This window comes from Teleopsis dalmanni, chromosome 1 (assembly GCF_002237135.1).
Source record: "Teleopsis dalmanni isolate 2A chromosome 1, ASM223713v2, whole genome shotgun sequence".
NCBI lineage: Eukaryota > Metazoa > Arthropoda > Insecta > Diptera > Diopsidae > Teleopsis > Teleopsis dalmanni.
In genome coordinates, this window is record NC_051846.1 from 49,924,308 (window position 1) to 49,943,574 (window position 19,267).

Genomic DNA, 19,267 nt, shown 5'->3' on the forward strand with positions numbered 1-19,267 from the left:
TTTATCATATATTACTTGTTACAATATATATTTTGTTTACGTAATGTAATATTATTAACCAAATAAGGAAGCATAAGTTTTTTATATTACTAAAAAGTTAACATATGATTAACAAGTAGCAGCAAATTATTATACTGCAACCCCAAAAAGAGAGCAATTTGATGTTATCGTGGTAAGATCACATGTATTTAATACGTGTGCCGAAATTTTATAAAAAATAAGTTTTCAAAAACAATTTCAAATGCACTCTCACGAAGTGGGCGGAGTTTCCGTTCTTGTAAAGATATTCTTTGATATGCACACTTAATACATTTCGGTAAACATAATTATGTCACACCACACAACCCATTTTGTGGTCGCAGGGTGATTGCGAAGCAAATAGTTATATCAAGTTTATAGAAATTAATATATAACCGAAGCGCACTTATTTATTGAATAATGGAAAAACCAGATAATGTTAAGACTAATATGTCAACACCCGGAGATGGTATAACATAGTTCTTTTTATTTTTGTATAAATTTTCGAATGTATTTTGTAAAAGTAGTTTGTTTATATCTTTGTAAAAGGAATTAGAGCTGTTCGTACCACAAGTGTTTTTCGCCTATTAAATTTTGAATTATACGCTAAACCTGTAAGTATTTGTTTGGAACAGAATCTATCTATAATGCAACGTCACGCATTCAATATTTTTTTAGAATAAAATAATTATGGGTGTGGGTATTGCCTGTTTTGCTGGTGTTCTTGGTTATATTACATATATGCGATCTAAATATGAAGATCTCGGCTATTACGCTGCGGTTCAAGATGATGGTAAGGAAACATTCACAAAGAAAGTCTCTAATTGGGAAAAATAATATGTATATTGTTTTAATAAAACGTTCATTGTTATAATTAAATAATTTACTTTTATTAATTCTTTAGTGGCTTATTCCTGATGGTTCACAAATCACAATAGTTTAATTTTGTTACAAATTTATAAGTAAAAAAAAATTAATTTAACATACAAAATATATATCAAAACTCAAACGAAAATTTACCAATGATAATTTTGAATTTTTAAAACAATGGAAAACGCTGGACGCCAAACCACATAAACACTACAAATTTAATTGAGCGTTAATCATGCCAAATGACAGAATTGCTCCCACAGGTCCTTGTAAGTAAATCTAAGCAGATAACTTCAAAGACTTCAATTCCTCAAGCAATTTACCTTCCATAGATATTTTGTTCAGTTGATTTATTTCGAGGGTTTCACCTTGCTCTTGACGAGCTTTAAGTTTCTTAATGTCAGATAACTTTTTAGCAACAACTCGTATTTTCTTATCCTTTTCAGCATTAACCACCTTTCTTGGTTGCTGTTGCTGTTGCAATTGCTGGTGTTGCTGTTGTTGTTGAATTTCAGTTTCACTGCCATTTTCTTTTACTGTAGCAACAACTTGCTGATTTGCAGCTTTATTTTTTGCTTGTTGTCTTCGATTCGTATTTGAAGACCGCTGACGTTTTACAGATTCATCAGATTTAGTTGTGTCAAGATTTGCATTATCTACAACTTCACAAACAGGACCTTCAAGAATAACTGCAGCTTCCTTTTTATTTCGCGACTTATTCTTGTTTGATTTTGAAGAATTCCGCTTGTTTGCTGCTCCATTTCCTTCAATAAAATACAAGAAAAATATATTTTTTAATACTTTATTTTAATTTATATATAATATAATATGTATATAATATGAAAGTATCTTAGTGTTGTCTAATTTAAAAAATGAGATATCTAATTAAAAGCTTAAGCAAATTTTTTTTATTTTAGTTCAACGTCTGTTTTTATAAGGTCGGTAACGATTATTTGAACGATAAAGGTAACCATCATTATTAGTGGTTTTGTGATGTTTTTGATTTTTTTGTATATCAGCTCTTTGGCTTGCCCTCATAATAGGATTGTTTGTATCATATTGTTTTTGCCAATATTTGCGTTGATTACCTGTTGTCATTCCTGGAATTGTGACTTTCGGTTGTGGAATATAATTTTCTGGATTTTTACCCTCCTTCATTAGGCGAAGATGTGGTGGCGTATACGCTTTTTTGCTTGCTTCAGGTTGACTCGATTTTATACCCTCCTGCTTCACTTTTGTTATAACAGGTTCTGGGAAAGTGTTTTCAGGAAACTGTTGCCATTCTACTCCCAATAACTCCTGTCCTACCGGCCAAATAGTTTCGTGCATTAATGCACCAGAGTAATGATATACCTTAAACCTGTTTAAAAAAAATTTAAAAAGTTCATGATATTAATAAAGAAAACATTATTTCAACTTACCCGTTACCTATTCGTAGTCTCGGGGATGTAGTGGCAGTGATAAAATACTCGCCGTTTGGATTCCATTCAAATTGGGTAGTGTCAGGACACTTAATATTCACCAATTTTTCACGCTTTTGAACGTCCCATATTTCAACATTACCAGGCAAGTTTCCAAAACCAGCTAAAACAACTAGTGCAAAGTAGTTAAGGAATAACTTTCGAAGTTATAATTCTATAAATATGTATATAAATAAATATATATTATATATTCTTTATCGCACCAATGGTAGTTGGATATATTAAGGTTATTTCTAAATTAATTAAATTAAATTTTATCAAAATATATAATTAGGAGAAAAAAAGCTTTGTTTGTAAAGGATATAATTTCCAAAGGCATTAAAATATGCACAATTGCGAGGGCCTTCACCAAAATCGAAAACAACGTCGCATTTTAGATTATATAAAGCAGCTTTGGATGGCATGAAACCATACACAACAACGAATTCATTAGCCTTTGGACTCCATTTAACACAGTGTACGGGTCCTTCCTTAGCTATTGTGAAATAAAGAAATAATTTAAATTTATTACATTTTTTTTCAGTTATATACGTACATAATGGCACCGAACACGTATCACCTTTTGTGGCCATAAAATGCAACGCTTGGTTACCATAATAAGAGGCACCGCTCTTGTCTACTTCAGTACTTGTCAACAAAAGCAAGCCTGTGCCTCTCTTATTCCATAACATTTCTATGCGATCAGCTTGGAAAAAGCTTTTACATGCTATGGTTTGATTTTGCGAAAGTGCAGGATACTTATATAGTTTACACATCGATGGTGAATCCTTACCCCCTGGCGTATAAAATGCTAAGAACGGACTTACACCAGGTCCCAAGGATAACATTCCACCTCGACTGCCGCCAATTTTTCGCATTGTTTCCTTGAAGCCGGCAATACCCTTGCTTAAGTCATAAAAAAGTGCCTCTCCGCCTACAACAATGGCAAAAATGGACTCGTCCGTCGACCATGATGGTTCCCAGTCTGTTTGTTTCTTTTGAACAATTGACAACACTTCTTCGCCAGTCGTTAACTCATATACAAACATATTTGGTGAACCATCTGGTTTATCCTTTGTAACGGCATATAATTCCCAAGTGCATAAATAATTGCCACGAGGAGAAAATTTGAGATAAAAAGCTTTAGGACGCGGCAATGAACATTGTATTTGCCAATCATTGCTCTTGAGAACTTTAATTTCATGCCCGTTAGACAATGCGAAATAACGACCATCCGGACTAAATGATATCGATCGAGAATTTTTCGTCTCCTCTCGTGGAAGGTTTGACTTGTACTCGTACGGGAGTTTTGCACCCGACGAAGCCCAAAGTTCTATCCCCACGCTAGAGCGAACTGAAAAAAGTTTTTAAGTCAACAAAAAAATGCAAAAAATCGAATTACATTATCTACGTTTATATAGAATGAGTAATAGAAAAACTCATTAGTAACAATGTCTCATTAGTAAACTTATAAAAATTGATATTTTAAAAGCAAATAGTATACACTACTTTATTAAGAATTGCATTAATATATAAAAAATTTAATTTTTATATATAATTTTTAACTTTATTTAATATTTACTTGCAAGGGCAGGAGAAACACGACGTCCGTCCGCAGCCATTGTCAAAATTCTAACCTCGAGGAATTGGCTTGTATACAAGGTTGCAAGATGTATTGAAAAACATATTTAAACATTTACTACTATTTGACATATTAATCATAGCCAAGACGATACAATTTTTTTTAAATTAATATCTATCACTTTTGAAATTGTTTATACAGAATACTTAGAATATCTATATTCTTTATTTGACAATTCTTTCCACAGAATGTGAGCAGTCAAAAATAAAATTATTTAGAAAAGTCTATAGTATATAATTCTTATATGAAATGTTTAAAATGTTTCTGAGTTAAAAAAATAATAGCAGTTGATAAACTATATCGCCCTTAAAGTGTAAATTCTTTCAGCACCACAGAAAATATTTTTTTTAAAGTAATATGTATTAAAGCTTTATATATTATTTAAATACTTTGATATTCTAACTATTCGCCGAAAATATGTGAATGTGACTTGCATCAAATAATCTATATGCATAAAAAAGTCAGTATCTTATCGATATGAAAGCAATATGGACTCTCCAAATATTTGATATTTTTAATTCTCATATGGTTAGATTTTTTTGCAAATCATTACTTTTAGCATGAAAGTTTTTTGGTGAAATATAATTTTTAATTAATGGTTGGTTGATGTTTTAAAAGACTTGATAACTTTATAGAAAAAAATTATAACATGCATATGTATATTTTATATCATAATCAAAATAACATGGTTATATGTATGTATGTATGTATCTATAGCAGAACAAATTGTTTTTGATAAACAATTTATTAAAATTTTAACAAATTCAATTAATAAACTGCGAATATTTTCACAATTACATTATTTACAATTTGCTTTGACTTCATATTTATTGCTTTGATATAATATTATAATTTTATATAATTTATGATTACTACAAATCAGCTAAATATGATTCAGGGCTTTCATTGAAGCGCAGCAACGCGGCCATCTTTATTCTTTTGTACTAGATGATTGCTACTAAACGTTTCTATTACTTTTACAGTAAATCTTGAAAATATATCACCAAATAATAAAAAATTGTTATGCGTCCAAAAGCGATGAACACTACAGTATACACCCTTAATAATTTCCAGATATTCATTAGCGATAATTTCACAGTTCAAATAATATGTTGAATAATTTTATATTTATTAAAAAATTAAAATTAAATTAAAATTGCAATTAAAAACCAGCAAAGTATGCCACAGAAAATTTAGACTTACGAATTAAAATCAATTAAATGAAATTAATAAAAATTAAAATAAAAGTAATATAAAATTAGTTTTAAAAAAGAATTTTTATTATATTAATTTTATTGTTAGCATATTATGATATGCTAATTGTTACACAAATTTAAAACTATCCATCAAGTCACATTACACAGAATTGTAAACATCCGAATAGTCTCGGCTATTCACATATTTTCAGTACTCCCACATGAGATATTAGTAACTATCTGGGTAATTTGCAATACCAAATTTTGCAAATATTTTATTTAAGAAGTATTTACTCTGTCTTGCAAATTCATTGCAACGTCCAATGAGATTGTACGAGCCTGGAATTGACAAAAACAAAATATACACATAAAGTTTCTTGCAATTGCTTCCTATACCCATACGCTTGTACATATGCTTGCAACGAAACAGGAAAAAAACAGATGTTTTGACATTTCTTGCTTATCATATGTATGTGGTATGCTGCGAAAACAGCTGTTTGATTTTGATGTCGCAATTCTTCAACAAAGGTGTTCTCTCACTCTTGCAATTTTAATATAGCATTCTTGCATTTCGTACACCTTGAATTGACTTTGCAAGACAGAATGAATATCCCTATTATATTGTTGAAATGAAATGAAATGCCTATAAAAATATCTCATATATATCTACACAAAACAGGTTCAGTATATTGTTATGTTGATGTAGCATTTAAAGAAACAATAGTTGTTTGTATGAACACATGGGTATATAATTAATACTTTTTTGCAATTAACTCTAATAAAATACATATCAAATACAACCCTGTATAATTGAAACGATTTGTATTTTAATTTGTTTATGTGTACACTCGCAACACAAACAAATGCGCACTTAGAAACAATTGGGATAAGATTTTATATTATATATTTTTGTTTATTAAATAAATTGATATCAACAAAATTTGATATAAGGTATTAAAAAATATTGTGTCAATGATACAATAACAAATGTCATCACTAAATAAATGTAGTCTGAGGCTTTTATTTTAATTAAAAGGCGTATGATATATAAAATCAACACTCACATATATAAATGGTAACTGGATTGCTCAATACTAGATTTAAATAAAAATATTAAAATCATCACGTGAGGGCTCAATTGATATAGCATTGTAAACGGAAATTAAATTAACGCATACCTACTGTGGCAATGTTCAAACAAATCATTTTCAATTTCTACTTGCGAACTAACATCAAAATTATTGCCGGCACATTAATCGTTTGAAAGAAAGAAGTATAGGAATATCATGTATTATTTATAAAATGATGTAAACATTTTTCTATTTTTATTTATTATTTACATTATCATATATAGTCGAGCCTACTCAAAATAAAAAAAATGTCCAGCTTTTCACAATTTTTGCTTTTAAAGCAAAAATATCTCGCTTCAAACTTCAGTTTTGTTTAAAGATTTATATGCAGGTTAGTAGAAGAAAAGGGATATAAAATATATAAATAGGGCGCTAATTGGTATTAGCCTTAGTTTAAGTGAAAGAGCACTGCCATTTCGATTAGCCATAAATTTATGTTTCCAATTTGCGTGTGTTGGAACACGATAATAAATGAGCAACATCAGCGGGAAAGATATGTGATTATAGTACACATTGAGTTGAGAATAGGCGTGTTTATAAAGATTACAATATATGTATATATATTCTTGCTTTTGCGGGCATCCTACAGTTGCCATGATTGATAATGTCCTTTCTTTATCTTTCATTTACCGATTCCTTTTCTTAATATAAACACATCGTGGAATGTTTCAAAGAACTGCAGTATCAGTACCTATCCGTCATAAATGAGGTGTAGTAACAGCACGTATCCGTCATAAGTGAGATGCAGTATCAGCACCTATCCGTCATAAGTGAAGTGAAGTATCAACGACCACGTATTAAGACCACGTTTGTATCTGAAATCTCTAAAGATGAAAATATTCCATGATGTAATTGATTTCGTGATATATATATATATATATATTTTTAATTTTTTTTCATGGGTCCAAATTATATTCCGTAAGTGATTATTATTATTTGATATTTGAGTCTGTATTGAAGGTTCGGATGTTTTTTTAATACCATACTACTAGTCTAGCATCTAATCTCTTTCAAGAGAATCGACTTTTAGTTTTTTCGCCTGCAATAGTAAATGCAAAACTTTAATCTTTGCTAATTAAGTAGGTATTAATTTTTCTTATAGTATTGTTTTCGTCAAACGATTTTTGTCTATTGGCCGAGTTTTATTTTTGGATTTGTATAATTCGGAAGAATTATTTAATTAAGCTAACAATTTATTCACCTTTATATAGGTGCATACTCTGAGTACTCTATAAAGGTCGGGGTACTTTGATTGAAGTTTGCCAGGAATATATTGCACCGAAAACAAATACTTAGACAATACTCAGTTTTTTTTTTATAATAATTTTTTTTTTACACTTTTCATTTTTCTGTAGCTACTTTTAACAGAACAAAGATTGAAAACAGCATACTGAATTTAATCGAAAATTTGGAAGTTCTGTATATAGGACTTCCAAGGTAGTCTTAATTATTTCAGTGAAAGCTATACTAAACAGACACTTCTAAAATCGTACATCCCGTTTTAATTGTTTATTCACAGCATGTTCTCTTAACATCCCATAATTATTGGTTATTGGCTGTCAGTATAGACATCCGATTTAATGGTAACAATAATATTTATTCCGTTTTGTTGTGATCCTACAAACATGTATTACATGCGTTTCAAACGCTTAATAAAAATCACTAAGCCGGAAACAAATAACATCTTCGATACTGTATTGTAAGATAAGACATTAAAAATTTGCAAGGTTGATGAGGTAATAGGAGTTTCATATGATAAATGATTGAATGTGTGTGATTACAACGTTGTGATAAAGTTGATAGCAAGACAATTATCAAGTTTGCGCATATTCGATCTGAAACGTAGCGTGGTAATCCAAAACAAGTTGTTTTATTACTCTATTGTAGCTTGTCACATTCACTGCAAATGTTAGTGCATTATGAACTACTTTTTCGTTTCTATATCGAGTTTATACTTTAGGAATCAACGTCGATCTTGTTCAACGAGCTTTGAATAATATTTGCTAGTGATCGTTTTACCTTTCTTGAAGTAATCGATGTGAATGACACCGCTTGCATCCCAAAAAACTGTGGCCATGATCTTGTTGGCTGACAGACTCTGTTTGGCCTGCTTCTTTGGTTCACGTTCACCTCTAGTAACCCACTGTTTCGATTGTTCATTGATCTCTGGCGTGTTGTGATGGATCTATGTTTCGCCCACAGTAACAAAACGGCTCAAAAATTCGTTCGGATAACGGCTAAACATCGCTAAACACTCTTTTGAAGTGGTCTTACGATTGCGCTTATGGTCGAGTGTGAGCAATCGCGGCACCCATCTCGCGGAGAGTTTTTTCATGTCCAAATATTCGTGAAAAATATGATGTACCCATTCAGTTGAGATACCTACAACATAAGCCAACTCACGCCAATTCACAATTCAAAAAGCCACTGACTTATCAAACCGCCTTCGTATATTATATTTAATATTATTTGCATGAAAACTACCATCAGTAAAGTGTTTACTCGTCGTTAAGGTCGAGTATTAATTAAATATAATAATTGGTAATTAATGGTGCGTGCAGTTTTTGTTTTTGTTAGTTACATCCCATAGAGGAATGTAGTCTCCAGGAAAAAAATCGCTTAAAATAACTAATTCTACTAACAACCATTATGAAATATATAACAAATATATAAAGCATTTGATGTAATAAAAACTCAGTTTTGTAGTAAATGCATGTACGTTTATATTTATACGTTCTCAAGCACAGTGTTTAACATTTTATTGAAGTTTTTGGTTATAAACACATCCATAATAATTATTAATAATGTATTGTCAATGTATTTTTAGTAAACAATGGTAAATAAATTTGTTTCGAGAATTTCATATAAATTCCTAGTATATTCTATTAATATCATCAGCATATCAAATTACATTTCAAATTTTATTTTTATGGAAAAAGGGTACAATAAAATAAATTCTACATGTAACAAAATACTTTATTAATACAGAATTGTAAATTTAATAATTTACTAATTACACATATCGCAAAATATACAGAGATTTTTTTAATTTTTTTTAAATTGCTGCGAAAAATTATTTTCACTTCCTAAAATCGTACTAAAAATATTTAAAAAAATGTATACATATTCACTCTACTCACTCTTCTCATTCTTAATGATTGATTTCATTTTAAATCTCCAAAAATATTAAACAATAATAACAAATAGTGTAAACAAAAATAAATGAAAATTATACTTATTTTTTTCTTATTTGGTTTTAACTGATAATTTAGTATTTTTCTGAATTTGCGTCAATGTATTTAGGCATTCATGTATGGATACGTGATATCACGTAATGGTACAAATGTTTCTTTAATAGCTTGTGGGGAGGTCCATCTTAATATGTAATGAGGGCCACCAGCCTTGTCGTTTGTGCCTATAAAAGTTGAAAAGTCAAATAATACATATTTTTTATTGTATTTTATTATTGACAACAACGAACCTGACATGCGTCCACCACCGAATGGTTGTTGACCGACAACAGATCCAGTAGATTTATCATTAATATAGAAATTGCCTGCAGTCATTTTAAACTCCTCCAAAGCTTGATCTAGGAAATTCCTACCAAAAACAAAAAAAAATTAATGATATATGTATGTTTAATGAAAACATATATTAATTTATAACTTACTCGTCACGTGCAAACACTGCACCAGTTAAAGCAAATTTAGTAGATGTATTAACTAAATTCATAGCCTGATTTAAATCACCATCTTTGTAAACATATACGGTCAAAACGGGACCAAAAATTTCTTCAGTCATAATTCTATCTAAAGGATCTTGGGTTTGTACAATTGTAGGAGTCACAAAATAGCCAATTTTTTTTGAATAAGTTCCACCAGTAAGTATATTTAAAGATGGTGTGTTTTTAGCATGTTCAATATAAGACGTAATGCGGTTAAATGCTTTATCATCAATAACTGCAGATGTAAACGATGTAGTATCCTGAACATCACCAAGTTTTAGTTTTTCAGCCTCTGCAATCAAACCACTCTTAATCTGAAATAAATTAAAATTTTCATTACAATTCAATCAAGCTCAAATAGGGAGCATTACCTTAGACCACAATGATTCTGGTACATACATGCGCGAACAGGCCGAACATTTTTGTCCGCAGTATTCAAATGCTGAACGAATTGTTGCACTTACAACTGTATCAACATCGGCTGTTGGGTGCACAAAATGAAAATTTTTGCCACCGCATTCACCAATAAGTCGTGGAAAATTAATATAACTGTCTATATTGTTACCAACTTGTTTCCACAACCGGTTAAATGTGCTGTAGACATTAATTTAAGAAAATATTTTAAGTTATAAAACAATTTTAATTTACGGAACAGATCCAGTAAAGTTAATGCCAGCTAAATATGGGGATTTAGTTATAGTATCGCCAAAAACTGGTCCATCGGCTGGTACAAAATTAACTACGCCATCGGGTACACCGGCTTCACGCATAATATTGAAAATGCGCCAATTGGAAAGCATGGCTGTATCGGAAGGTTTCCATAGAACAGCATTACCCTGTTAGAAAGAGATTTTTTTATTCAAATTCTATTATACATTTTATACTCGTATATAAATAATTTATTGAAAATTTTTATTGCCCAAGCAGTTCGAGTATACTCGAGTGCAAAAATTTGAATCGAACTTTTCAAAGGTTCGAACAGCAAATATGGTTATTAATACATTTTATTTATTTTTTTTACAAATACCCATAAAAGAAAAGGCTGGAATATTTAATGTAAATTAACACGTAGCTAATTTAAATTACTTCAACTTAATTAATATTTAAGCAAATGTTGTTCGAACATGTTTGAGTGGGCGATGTGCTGGAGCACAATCGTTCCTAAATATCAAAGTGTTTGAACCTTCAAAATGTTGGATCAATTTTGAAAGTTATAATATGAAAAAATGATTAGATGAACAATTACGGAATAGAAATATTTTAATTTATTTTATGTTAACAAAAACAAATACAACTTACCATCAAAGCTGGGGTATAGGCCAAATTTCCACCAATTGCTGTAAAATTAAAAGGACTTACAGCAGCTACAAATCCATCAATACCACGATATCGCATCGAATTCTTAGTAACTTTAATATTTTCGCTGATTGGTTGATACTTTGCACATTCTTTGAGGAAGTAAGCATTCATTCTATTTAATCAAAATTTTTGTCAAATTACTAAAGTTTAATTTTGTTATAATATTCACCTTATGAAATCAATAAGTTCTGCTGAAGAATCGATTTCAGCCTGAATCACAGTTTTCGATTGACCAAGCATTGTAGCTGCATTTAAATCTTGTCTATATTTACCCGCCATTAAATCTGCTGCACGTTCCCAAATGGTTAAACGTTCGTTAAGGGGTGTCCGATCCCATTTTTTTTGTGTTTCTACCGCAACTTTTATAGCATTTTGTATTATTTTACTATCCGCATAGTAAAATTTAGACAATTTGTGTGAATGGTTATGTGGCATTACCTGATAAACAACATTATCAGTTCTTATTTCCTTGCCACCAACAACTATAGGTATTTCTTCACAAGCTGCAGTTGCAGTTTTTAAAGCCTTTTCCAACTGTGAACGCTCAGCGGACCCCTTTTTGTACTCAAGTATTGGTTCATTTTTAATTTCAAAATCTTTAAGATTTGTATTTGGAACAACTGAACATATATTTTGATATTTCTGCAAATAACTTGAGTTCGATTCAAGAGCTAGCCTATAAATAATTAATATTTTATATATATTAAAAACATTTTAAATAAAATATATATACTTTTTCAAATATGCAGTGCCTTTGCCCTTTGTTGCGGTATACGTCACATGTCTTAATTGAAACATATTCGTTTTGTATATTTAGTGACTTTTGTGCTAGAAAAATCAAGACGTTTGCACTAAATCAGTTGTTAGAACATCAATTGTCTGAAATTTAAAAATTTTAAATGATGCACTTATGTTTATGAATCAAAATTAAATTTAATGAAAACTAAATCACGCGTTACTTATATACCCTTATATAAAAAAAATATATAGTATATATACACAAATTACTTGTGCATAGAGGCATACATAAGTAGAAAATAGAAAAATGCTCTTAACCTTCACTTTTGGGGTCATGGCTAAAACAAGAATTAGCTTTCATTTTTATATTTTCATATCAAAAATTAAATTGCTCAACAGTGCTGGATTCAAACTTCAATGGAGATAATATATAATAATAAATATTCAATATAAATAAGTCATATAAAAATCAGTTCCTCTACTGGGTTTAACAATTTTTATACGTTTCTACTTTTACTTATTGATAAAAAGGCAGGCCCCCAAGCTAAGCACTTGCAGAATGTATAGACATACATATATGTACAAGTGTATGCGTATATATTTAATCAATGGCACATGGCAAGCGCTTCAACGTATTATTATTATTCAATTAATATTGATAACAAAAGTAATGCAATAACAATATTAAAGATTGATTAGAAAATAAAACAGTTTCCTTCCGATAAGTAATATAAAAGGCAAGGGATTTATATCAAAGAAATATATTTGATAATAAATGCCAATAAAATTCAGAAGATAACTCAAATATGATGTCTGTTATAAATAAAATCCTAATGGTAAAAGAGTAGAATAATGAGTATTAAAGATAATAAACAAATAAGAACATAAAAACTTAATAGAGGAGCAAATTAGTTAATGACCAAACGCTATAGACTTTATAGAACTGAAACTGATATTTTGTCATTTTTAATATAACGCGTATTTCAGCTGAAAACTATTTTAAATGGGCATACGTAATGCCAAGACTAATATTAGTTTTAAGTATAATAACAACTGTGATAAATAAAAAAAAATTAATATTGCTATATACTAAGAAAGATGAATTCAATTAAGTCTTTAAGCATAATTGTACAATAGTGTTAATATGCTAATATCAGTTAGTTGCTCAATGCTAAGTATTTTCATAATTAATCTAAATCTGTTATAGGTTAGGTTAGATTTTACCGGCGATCCCAAGGGATTCACTTAGGCCTATGGGCTCATTGTGTTACCGTATAATTAGAAACTCAAGCATTAGAACCACGTAGAACCTTTAGCAAAGCTTATAATGCTATTCAAAACGAGATCTTACAGTTCGCTAAGATTCTCGAAAAAGAAAGCCTCTAAGTGCATGTGCTGGACAGAAGCAAAGCAGATAGGAGGTAGTTTCATTGTCCTCTCCATACTGCGGCAAATACGGTTGAAATGAAGATTTAATCTCCTAGTATGGTTACCTAAAATACGATTACCTGTAAGTAAACCTGCTACAAGACAATATCTCTACGGGCAACTCAATGAGAGAGTTTGATTTTCTTTTGAATCTGTTATAATTTTGAAATATATAAAATTAAAAAATAATAGGAATAGATGTATTAAGTCGTTGATATGCAATGCAAAATGTCTATCGTTAACGAATTTCTAGTTACAGAATCGGACAGTTGTTTTCTAGAAATCCCATACCATTCTAAGCAGAGAAGACATTGTTAAGCATATTTAACTTGTGAAGATATTTATGATTAAAGCGTGTTATTACACAAAAGGTGTTTTTCTTTTTAAATTAAAATATCATTGAAATAATTATATGTAGCTTAGGATAAATTTCTGTCACCACTAAACACTAATTACATTAAAGAAATTACCAGGCTTACTTGTAATATAGAATATGAAGATTTAACAGTCTAAAACGTGAAAGAATATTAAGAAGACTATGTTAAGCGCCTTTTTAATGAATGCTTTGAAATATTATTAGAATTAGTCACAGAAAGAAAAAAAAACAAAAAAATAAGCTAAGTTATACGGAAACGATTAATCTAAACTATAAAAAATTTCACAGATAAACTATGTGAGTTATATAACGATTGAGAATAAAGTGTCAATAGATGCGCATCATCAGTTCCATTAGACTAGACTATGTTTCAAAATTGTTAATGACAGAAAATAAAATCCAGCTTTAATTGTTTAATTTAAAACTGGATATTTTCATAAAGAGGATTTTCGAACAGTAGTGAACTACAACCACAAAAATTCATTTTATATTATTTTAATTAATTGAATTTTTGGCTGACCATAGAGCTGTTTCAAGTATTGCAAAATACCCTTCATCAGATGTGTTGGAAATAATTCTTATATTTGATTATTCATAAATAATTTTATGAGACTGTAAGTACCGGGGATGGAACTCGTATCCTGCTAAATTTGAAGCTCAAAGTCAGTGCACCTTAATCAACTGTCCCAAAGCCGTACTTGACTTTTATGTTCGCACATTTTCTAGAGTTTTGTTAATTGGCTGTGAAAGTTTTATTAACAAATTCAATTGCTGTATTTATATTAGAGCGAAATCATAAACCAGCTGTAGAATAATTAAATTTATTAATTATATTTTTATTTTTAATATTGTTAAATTTCAATACTATTCTGTTTGTAGAGGCAATATTTGTTGCATGAGTTATATATTTCATCTTATATATACAACCTAAACTAGGAACGTAATACTGAGGAAGTAATGCTATGTTACTTCACGATTCGCATCTAAAAAAATGTAAGATCTAAAATTTTTTAAGCTTAGTTTTTTGAACATATATACAATATGTACACGATATTTCATATTAAAATGCATTTTAAATTTGTAATATATTTACTTTTTATTGTGTTAATAAAATTGTTTGTTTTATTATAATTAATGTAAATATTCGGCATTGTATATATGGGATCATTGAACGATGATTCAATTTGTGCCGGTTTTTATTGGAACAGAAATGCGGCGTAAACCGGCGGTTACCTGTATCTAACTATTATACACATATATTGCAATATTGCATAAAACCTATATACATATAAAGATATCATTATTATAAAGATATCATTATTAACAAAGACATAATAATAGAACATATTAATTTAATATTTAGCTTAAATACACATAATTGTTGACGTAAGTCATCGTTTATATCTGCAGAATTTTATTTATTTATTAATTAAAAAAAAGTGTGGTAAATATTATTATACAATTTTACAAGGAGCAATAGCAACAAAAGCCTAATCTCTATATACCTATATACATAGTTATTTTCGTTTGTATAAAATAAAAGATTTACTGAAAGAAGAGTATAATGCTAATATGTGTATAATGCTAATAAATTAAATTGCAGGTAATAAGTATATTTTGAGAAAGGGTTTACAATTTCTTCCAATGGTTTATTTTTCGTCAAAAACAAAAGAAATATTTTAATTACAATTTATTTGTATAAGTCAGCCTAATGTTAACATGACAAACTGATATGAAAAAACTTGCTTGAGAAGCTGTTAATTTTATCATATACGTTTGCATTCATTTAGCACAATATGAAAAATTAAACCCAAATTTATTTGTATGTATATAAATACATACACATATATTTATTTATTAACTGAATACAAATAAGTTATTTTATTATTTTAACCAGAATTAATATGTCTGTACATTTACAAGTTCGTATGAATCAAATAACTTTATGGGTCTGATGACATTCTCGTAATAATTTTATTCGGATTTAAATTGAAAATTTTTCAAATGTATCTATGTATGAAGAATTTACAGATCGATTTTTTTCTCTTTCACTTTGTATATCATATATTCCAAAATTTGCTGTTACTCAATTTATTTATATACTTTTAATTTTATTAAAACTATTGGACATTATAGTAAATGCATTGCCAAAATTTTGCTTTCAATAAAAATACTGCGATTTTCGCTTTTGTTTGTCATTCATTTCCGAATATTCGACACTTTCCGTTTGATATCGACCGACCGACCGACCTTTACTTTACGTATTTAATGAAAGGGAGAATACTACAACCAATGAGAGAATTGTTCAAACTTTATAACTAACGCATTAATTTAATTTGCATATATATTATAAATTTTATTAATAAAACAGGTAAAATATCATATTTATATATGTATTTTATTAACTATTACGCAACTGTCACATTATTATTCCGGTATATTTTCATAGTATAGATCAAATATTTTATTTTAACCAATAAAATTTATAGATCACAATCGGTAAAGTTTTTCATAAATATTTCCGTTTTATTGATGTTTAAATAAGCCCTACACGACTTACAAAACCAACCACACAACTTACATTAACAATTGCCTGACGTGAACTGTTTTGTTTTTTACTAAACAGATTGCAGGCCTGCAGGTCTGCAGTCTTCAAGTTTGTTTTGATAAAAAGTGGATAAATCGATAAACTTATCGAATTAATAAAAATGTGTTCAAAAGTATGTAGTAGATTTCAATCGTGGGATATTAACATTTAATGTAAACAAATAAATGACAATAAATAAAAGCATTATAAAATGCTTTTTATTAAATTTAAAATAAAAATAAATAAAATAAATAAATAAATAAAAATAAAAAATTTAAATTATTGGATGTTAATGTTTAATATAAACAAATAAATCACAATAAATAAAAGTATTTGAAAATTTTTTTCAATAACTTTAAAATAAAAGTTAAAAGATTTCAATTATTGAATGTTAATATTTAATATTAACAAATATATATTGAATCCTTTAACTCCTAGGAGAAGCAAATATAATATAATATATTATAATTTTATTAAAAGATTTGAACATCTTTTTCGTTAATTTCAAGTATTTAAAAAAAAAATCAATAGATTTTAATCATTGGATGTTGACATTTAATATAAACAAATAAATCACAATAAATAAAAGCATTTGAACATTTCAATAATTTTAAGTACAGTCAAACTTCCATAACTCGAAGTATCATTTTGCAAAGAAAAGGTATTCGAGTTAAAGATTTCAATTATTGAATGTTAATGTTTAATATTAATTTCAAGTATTTTAAAATAAAAATCAAAATATTTCAATCATGGGATGTTAATATTTAGAATTAACAAATAATCCTTTAACTTAATCCTTTAACTCCTAGGAGAAGAATAGGGCCACAAATATTAACAAATAAAGCAGAATTAATTAAATGAAAAGATTTGAACATTTTTTTCATTAATTTTAAGTACAGTCAAACATCCATAACTCAAAGTATCATTTTGCAAAGAAAAGGTTCTCGAGTTAGAGAGTTTTTTTATTTTTTTTTTTATTTTTGAAAAAAACTAGAATTAAATTTTAAGATATTTATTTATTTGAAATCAAATACATCACAAAAGTTATAGAGAAATAGTGAAGTGAAACATTCAGAAATTAGGGTTTGGGATTTTAATTTTTTTTTCTTATTTTAAGTAAAAAAAGAATCCATTTTATTTCAAACCTTATAGTGATCAACATTCGTTTCTATAGTGGAGTATCATTCGTTTGTAAAAAAAAATTTTAAATTTTTATTAAGTCTTCTACTTCATTCTTGGAAGGCTAATGAACAATTTCTTCCACCGAACTCTCATCACTTTCCGCTGTGCTTAGAATCGGATCCAGTAATTCAGAGCTATAATGCTTAATAATATCGCCATCTGTACGAAACCTTGATGTACAAATATCATTGTCAAGGTCAATATAGTCGTTAAGAAGAGCATTGGAATTTATTTTATTTACTTTAACCAACGCTGCCAGCTTTTGGCATTTGCACAAAGAAGCAACATAAGAAAAAAAAATTAAATATTTGATGGGGAAAAAGAAACTTTTCCTGGATTCATACTTAAAACAAAAATTCGACTTATAGAATGCACTTTCCCATTCCTATTGACACGTGAGAATATACTTATATGACTTTGTAAGTAAGTAATTTGCTCTCTAAAACCCTATTCCACTCTTTTTAGTGCGAATTATAGAAAATTGGAGTTATAGAATTTCAATTTATGGAAGTTTGACTATATTTTAAAATAAAAATGTAAAGATTTGTTTATTTTGCAATAGAAATACATTTCTTGTCAAATTAATTTTAGACAAAAATAAAAAAATTTAAATTTGTTTAAACGTAATAGCTTATATGGATATTTTCTTCTAATATAAAAACCATTAGAGAAATAAATATAGAAAAAATAAATATGATTATAACTTTTTAAAAAAATAATAATTTAATTTGCTTTATATTATATTTTTCAAAAATTATTATTATCATGTGCCTTTTATTTTTCCAAGCAAAAATAACTCAAACACTCTATTTTTATTTTGAAACGCACAAATACTGTTGTTTTTGCCTTAAAAATATAAAAAGATAATACAAAATAAAAGGAATAACTTTTATTTTTGAAAACAATTGTTAGAAGAACCTCACTGTTAGTAGAGAGTAAAAGTGCTCAAAAGTACACTGTAAGTATACATGATTGTACTTTTTTCTCTTAAAATTTTTGAAATAACTGTTATTTTCAGTCCCTGGTTCTTAATCAAATTTTTATCACAAACGTTTTATCCTCAAGGCGGGTTATTCAAGAAAGATATTAAAAAGTTAAAACTAATTCAAATTTTTTTTTAAAATTCGAATTATTTACGCTAAAAACGTAAAAAATATATTGTATATAAGTATATACAGGGAAAACTTTTTTAAGAAGACAAATTTAATATCCTTGCCAACTTTTGTTCGATCAAGAGAAGAATCTAGACATAAGAAAAAATGTATTCATTTAGGAAGAGTCCGTTAGAATAATTTCCACTGCATATTGATATTTTGTTTTTGTTTCGGTAGGTGAAAAATACTGATAGCTTCAAAATAAGACTTAAATCAACTAAAATCACCTTTGAAAAAATGTACACTGGATAAATTTTTACCTTTATGTAATTCTAAAAACAGAAATGTATATACCCTACTTCAGTAAAAGATATAAAAAAAATCCAAAAATTTCACATTTATATAATAAATATATCTAAACTGATTTTGTAGTACAAATTATTATGAAGAAGAATATTGTTAA

General features: G+C 28.4%; 3 protein-coding genes across 4 annotated transcripts; 1 reads left to right on the top strand and 2 right to left on the bottom strand.

Annotated features, from left to right (window-relative positions):
* Positions 1-288: 288 nt before the first annotated feature.
* On the top strand, positions 289-876 carry LOC119669588 (small integral membrane protein 8-like). 2 transcript variants are annotated; one of them, XM_038079541.1, is made up of 3 exons: positions 289-487; positions 546-632; positions 697-876. In XM_038079541.1, the coding sequence occupies exons 1-3, from the start codon at positions 455-457 to the stop codon at positions 853-855; spliced, it is 279 nt and encodes a 92-aa protein (XP_037935469.1). In that variant the 5' UTR covers positions 289-454; the 3' UTR covers positions 856-876. The 2 variants fall into 2 exon arrangements, with proteins under 2 accessions (XP_037935469.1, XP_037935470.1); XM_038079542.1 differs by having other exon boundaries at positions 292-487; positions 568-632.
* A 10-nt stretch (positions 877-886) lies between these two features.
* Positions 887-4,040, bottom strand: LOC119669587 (eukaryotic translation initiation factor 2A). The gene is made up of 6 exons (XM_038079540.1): positions 3,931-4,040; positions 2,905-3,702; positions 2,674-2,844; positions 2,310-2,484; positions 1,977-2,248; positions 887-1,652 (listed from the first exon to the last, which is right to left on the bottom strand). Exons 1-6 carry the CDS (start codon positions 3,968-3,970, stop codon positions 1,168-1,170), a joined length of 1,941 nt encoding a protein of 646 aa, XP_037935468.1. The 5' UTR covers positions 3,971-4,040; the 3' UTR covers positions 887-1,167.
* A 5,220-nt stretch (positions 4,041-9,260) lies between these two features.
* LOC119668142 (delta-1-pyrroline-5-carboxylate dehydrogenase, mitochondrial-like) lies at positions 9,261-16,602 on the bottom strand. Its single transcript, XM_038077548.1, has 9 exons — positions 16,523-16,602; positions 12,133-12,278; positions 11,569-12,075; positions 11,340-11,511; positions 10,689-10,876; positions 10,412-10,634; positions 9,987-10,354; positions 9,798-9,916; positions 9,261-9,731 (listed from the first exon to the last, which is right to left on the bottom strand). Exons 2-9 carry the CDS (start codon positions 12,195-12,197, stop codon positions 9,616-9,618), a joined length of 1,758 nt encoding a protein of 585 aa, XP_037933476.1. The 5' UTR covers positions 12,198-12,278; positions 16,523-16,602; the 3' UTR covers positions 9,261-9,615.
* Between the last annotated feature and the right edge of the window lie 2,665 nt (positions 16,603-19,267).

What these genes read in the sequence shown, in the direction of transcription:
- LOC119668142 (XM_038077548.1), bottom strand. Translation starts at nt 12,197, where the DNA reads ATGTTTCAATTAAGACATGTGACGTATACCGCAACAAAGGGCAAAGGC. An exon ending in GGCACTGCATATTTGAAAAA is followed by an intron (nt 12,076 to 12,132) that starts GTATATATATTT and finishes AATTATTTATAG; the next exon opens with GCTAGCTCTTGAATCGAACT. An exon ending in GCAGTGTTTGCACGTGACGA is followed by an intron (nt 9,917 to 9,986) that starts GTAAGTTATAAA and finishes TGTTTTTGGTAG; the next exon opens with GAATTTCCTAGATCAAGCTT.
- LOC119669588 (XM_038079541.1), top strand. Translation starts at nt 455, where the DNA reads ATGTTAAGACTAATATGTCAACACCCGGAGATG. An exon ending in TATGTCAACACCCGGAGATG is followed by an intron (nt 488 to 545) that starts GTATAACATAGT and finishes TTGTAAAAGTAG; the next exon opens with TTTGTTTATATCTTTGTAAA. An exon ending in TTGAATTATACGCTAAACCT is followed by an intron (nt 633 to 696) that starts GTAAGTATTTGT and finishes ATATTTTTTTAG; the next exon opens with AATAAAATAATTATGGGTGT.
- LOC119669587 (XM_038079540.1), bottom strand. Translation starts at nt 3,970, where the DNA reads ATGGCTGCGGACGGACGTCGTGTTTCTCCTGCCCTTGCAA. An exon ending in AGACTACGAATAGGTAACGG is followed by an intron (nt 2,249 to 2,309) that starts GTAAGTTGAAAT and finishes TTTTTTAAACAG; the next exon opens with GTTTAAGGTATATCATTACT. An exon ending in AATTCCAGGAATGACAACAG is followed by an intron (nt 1,653 to 1,976) that starts GTAATCAACGCA and finishes ATTTTATTGAAG; the next exon opens with GAAATGGAGCAGCAAACAAG.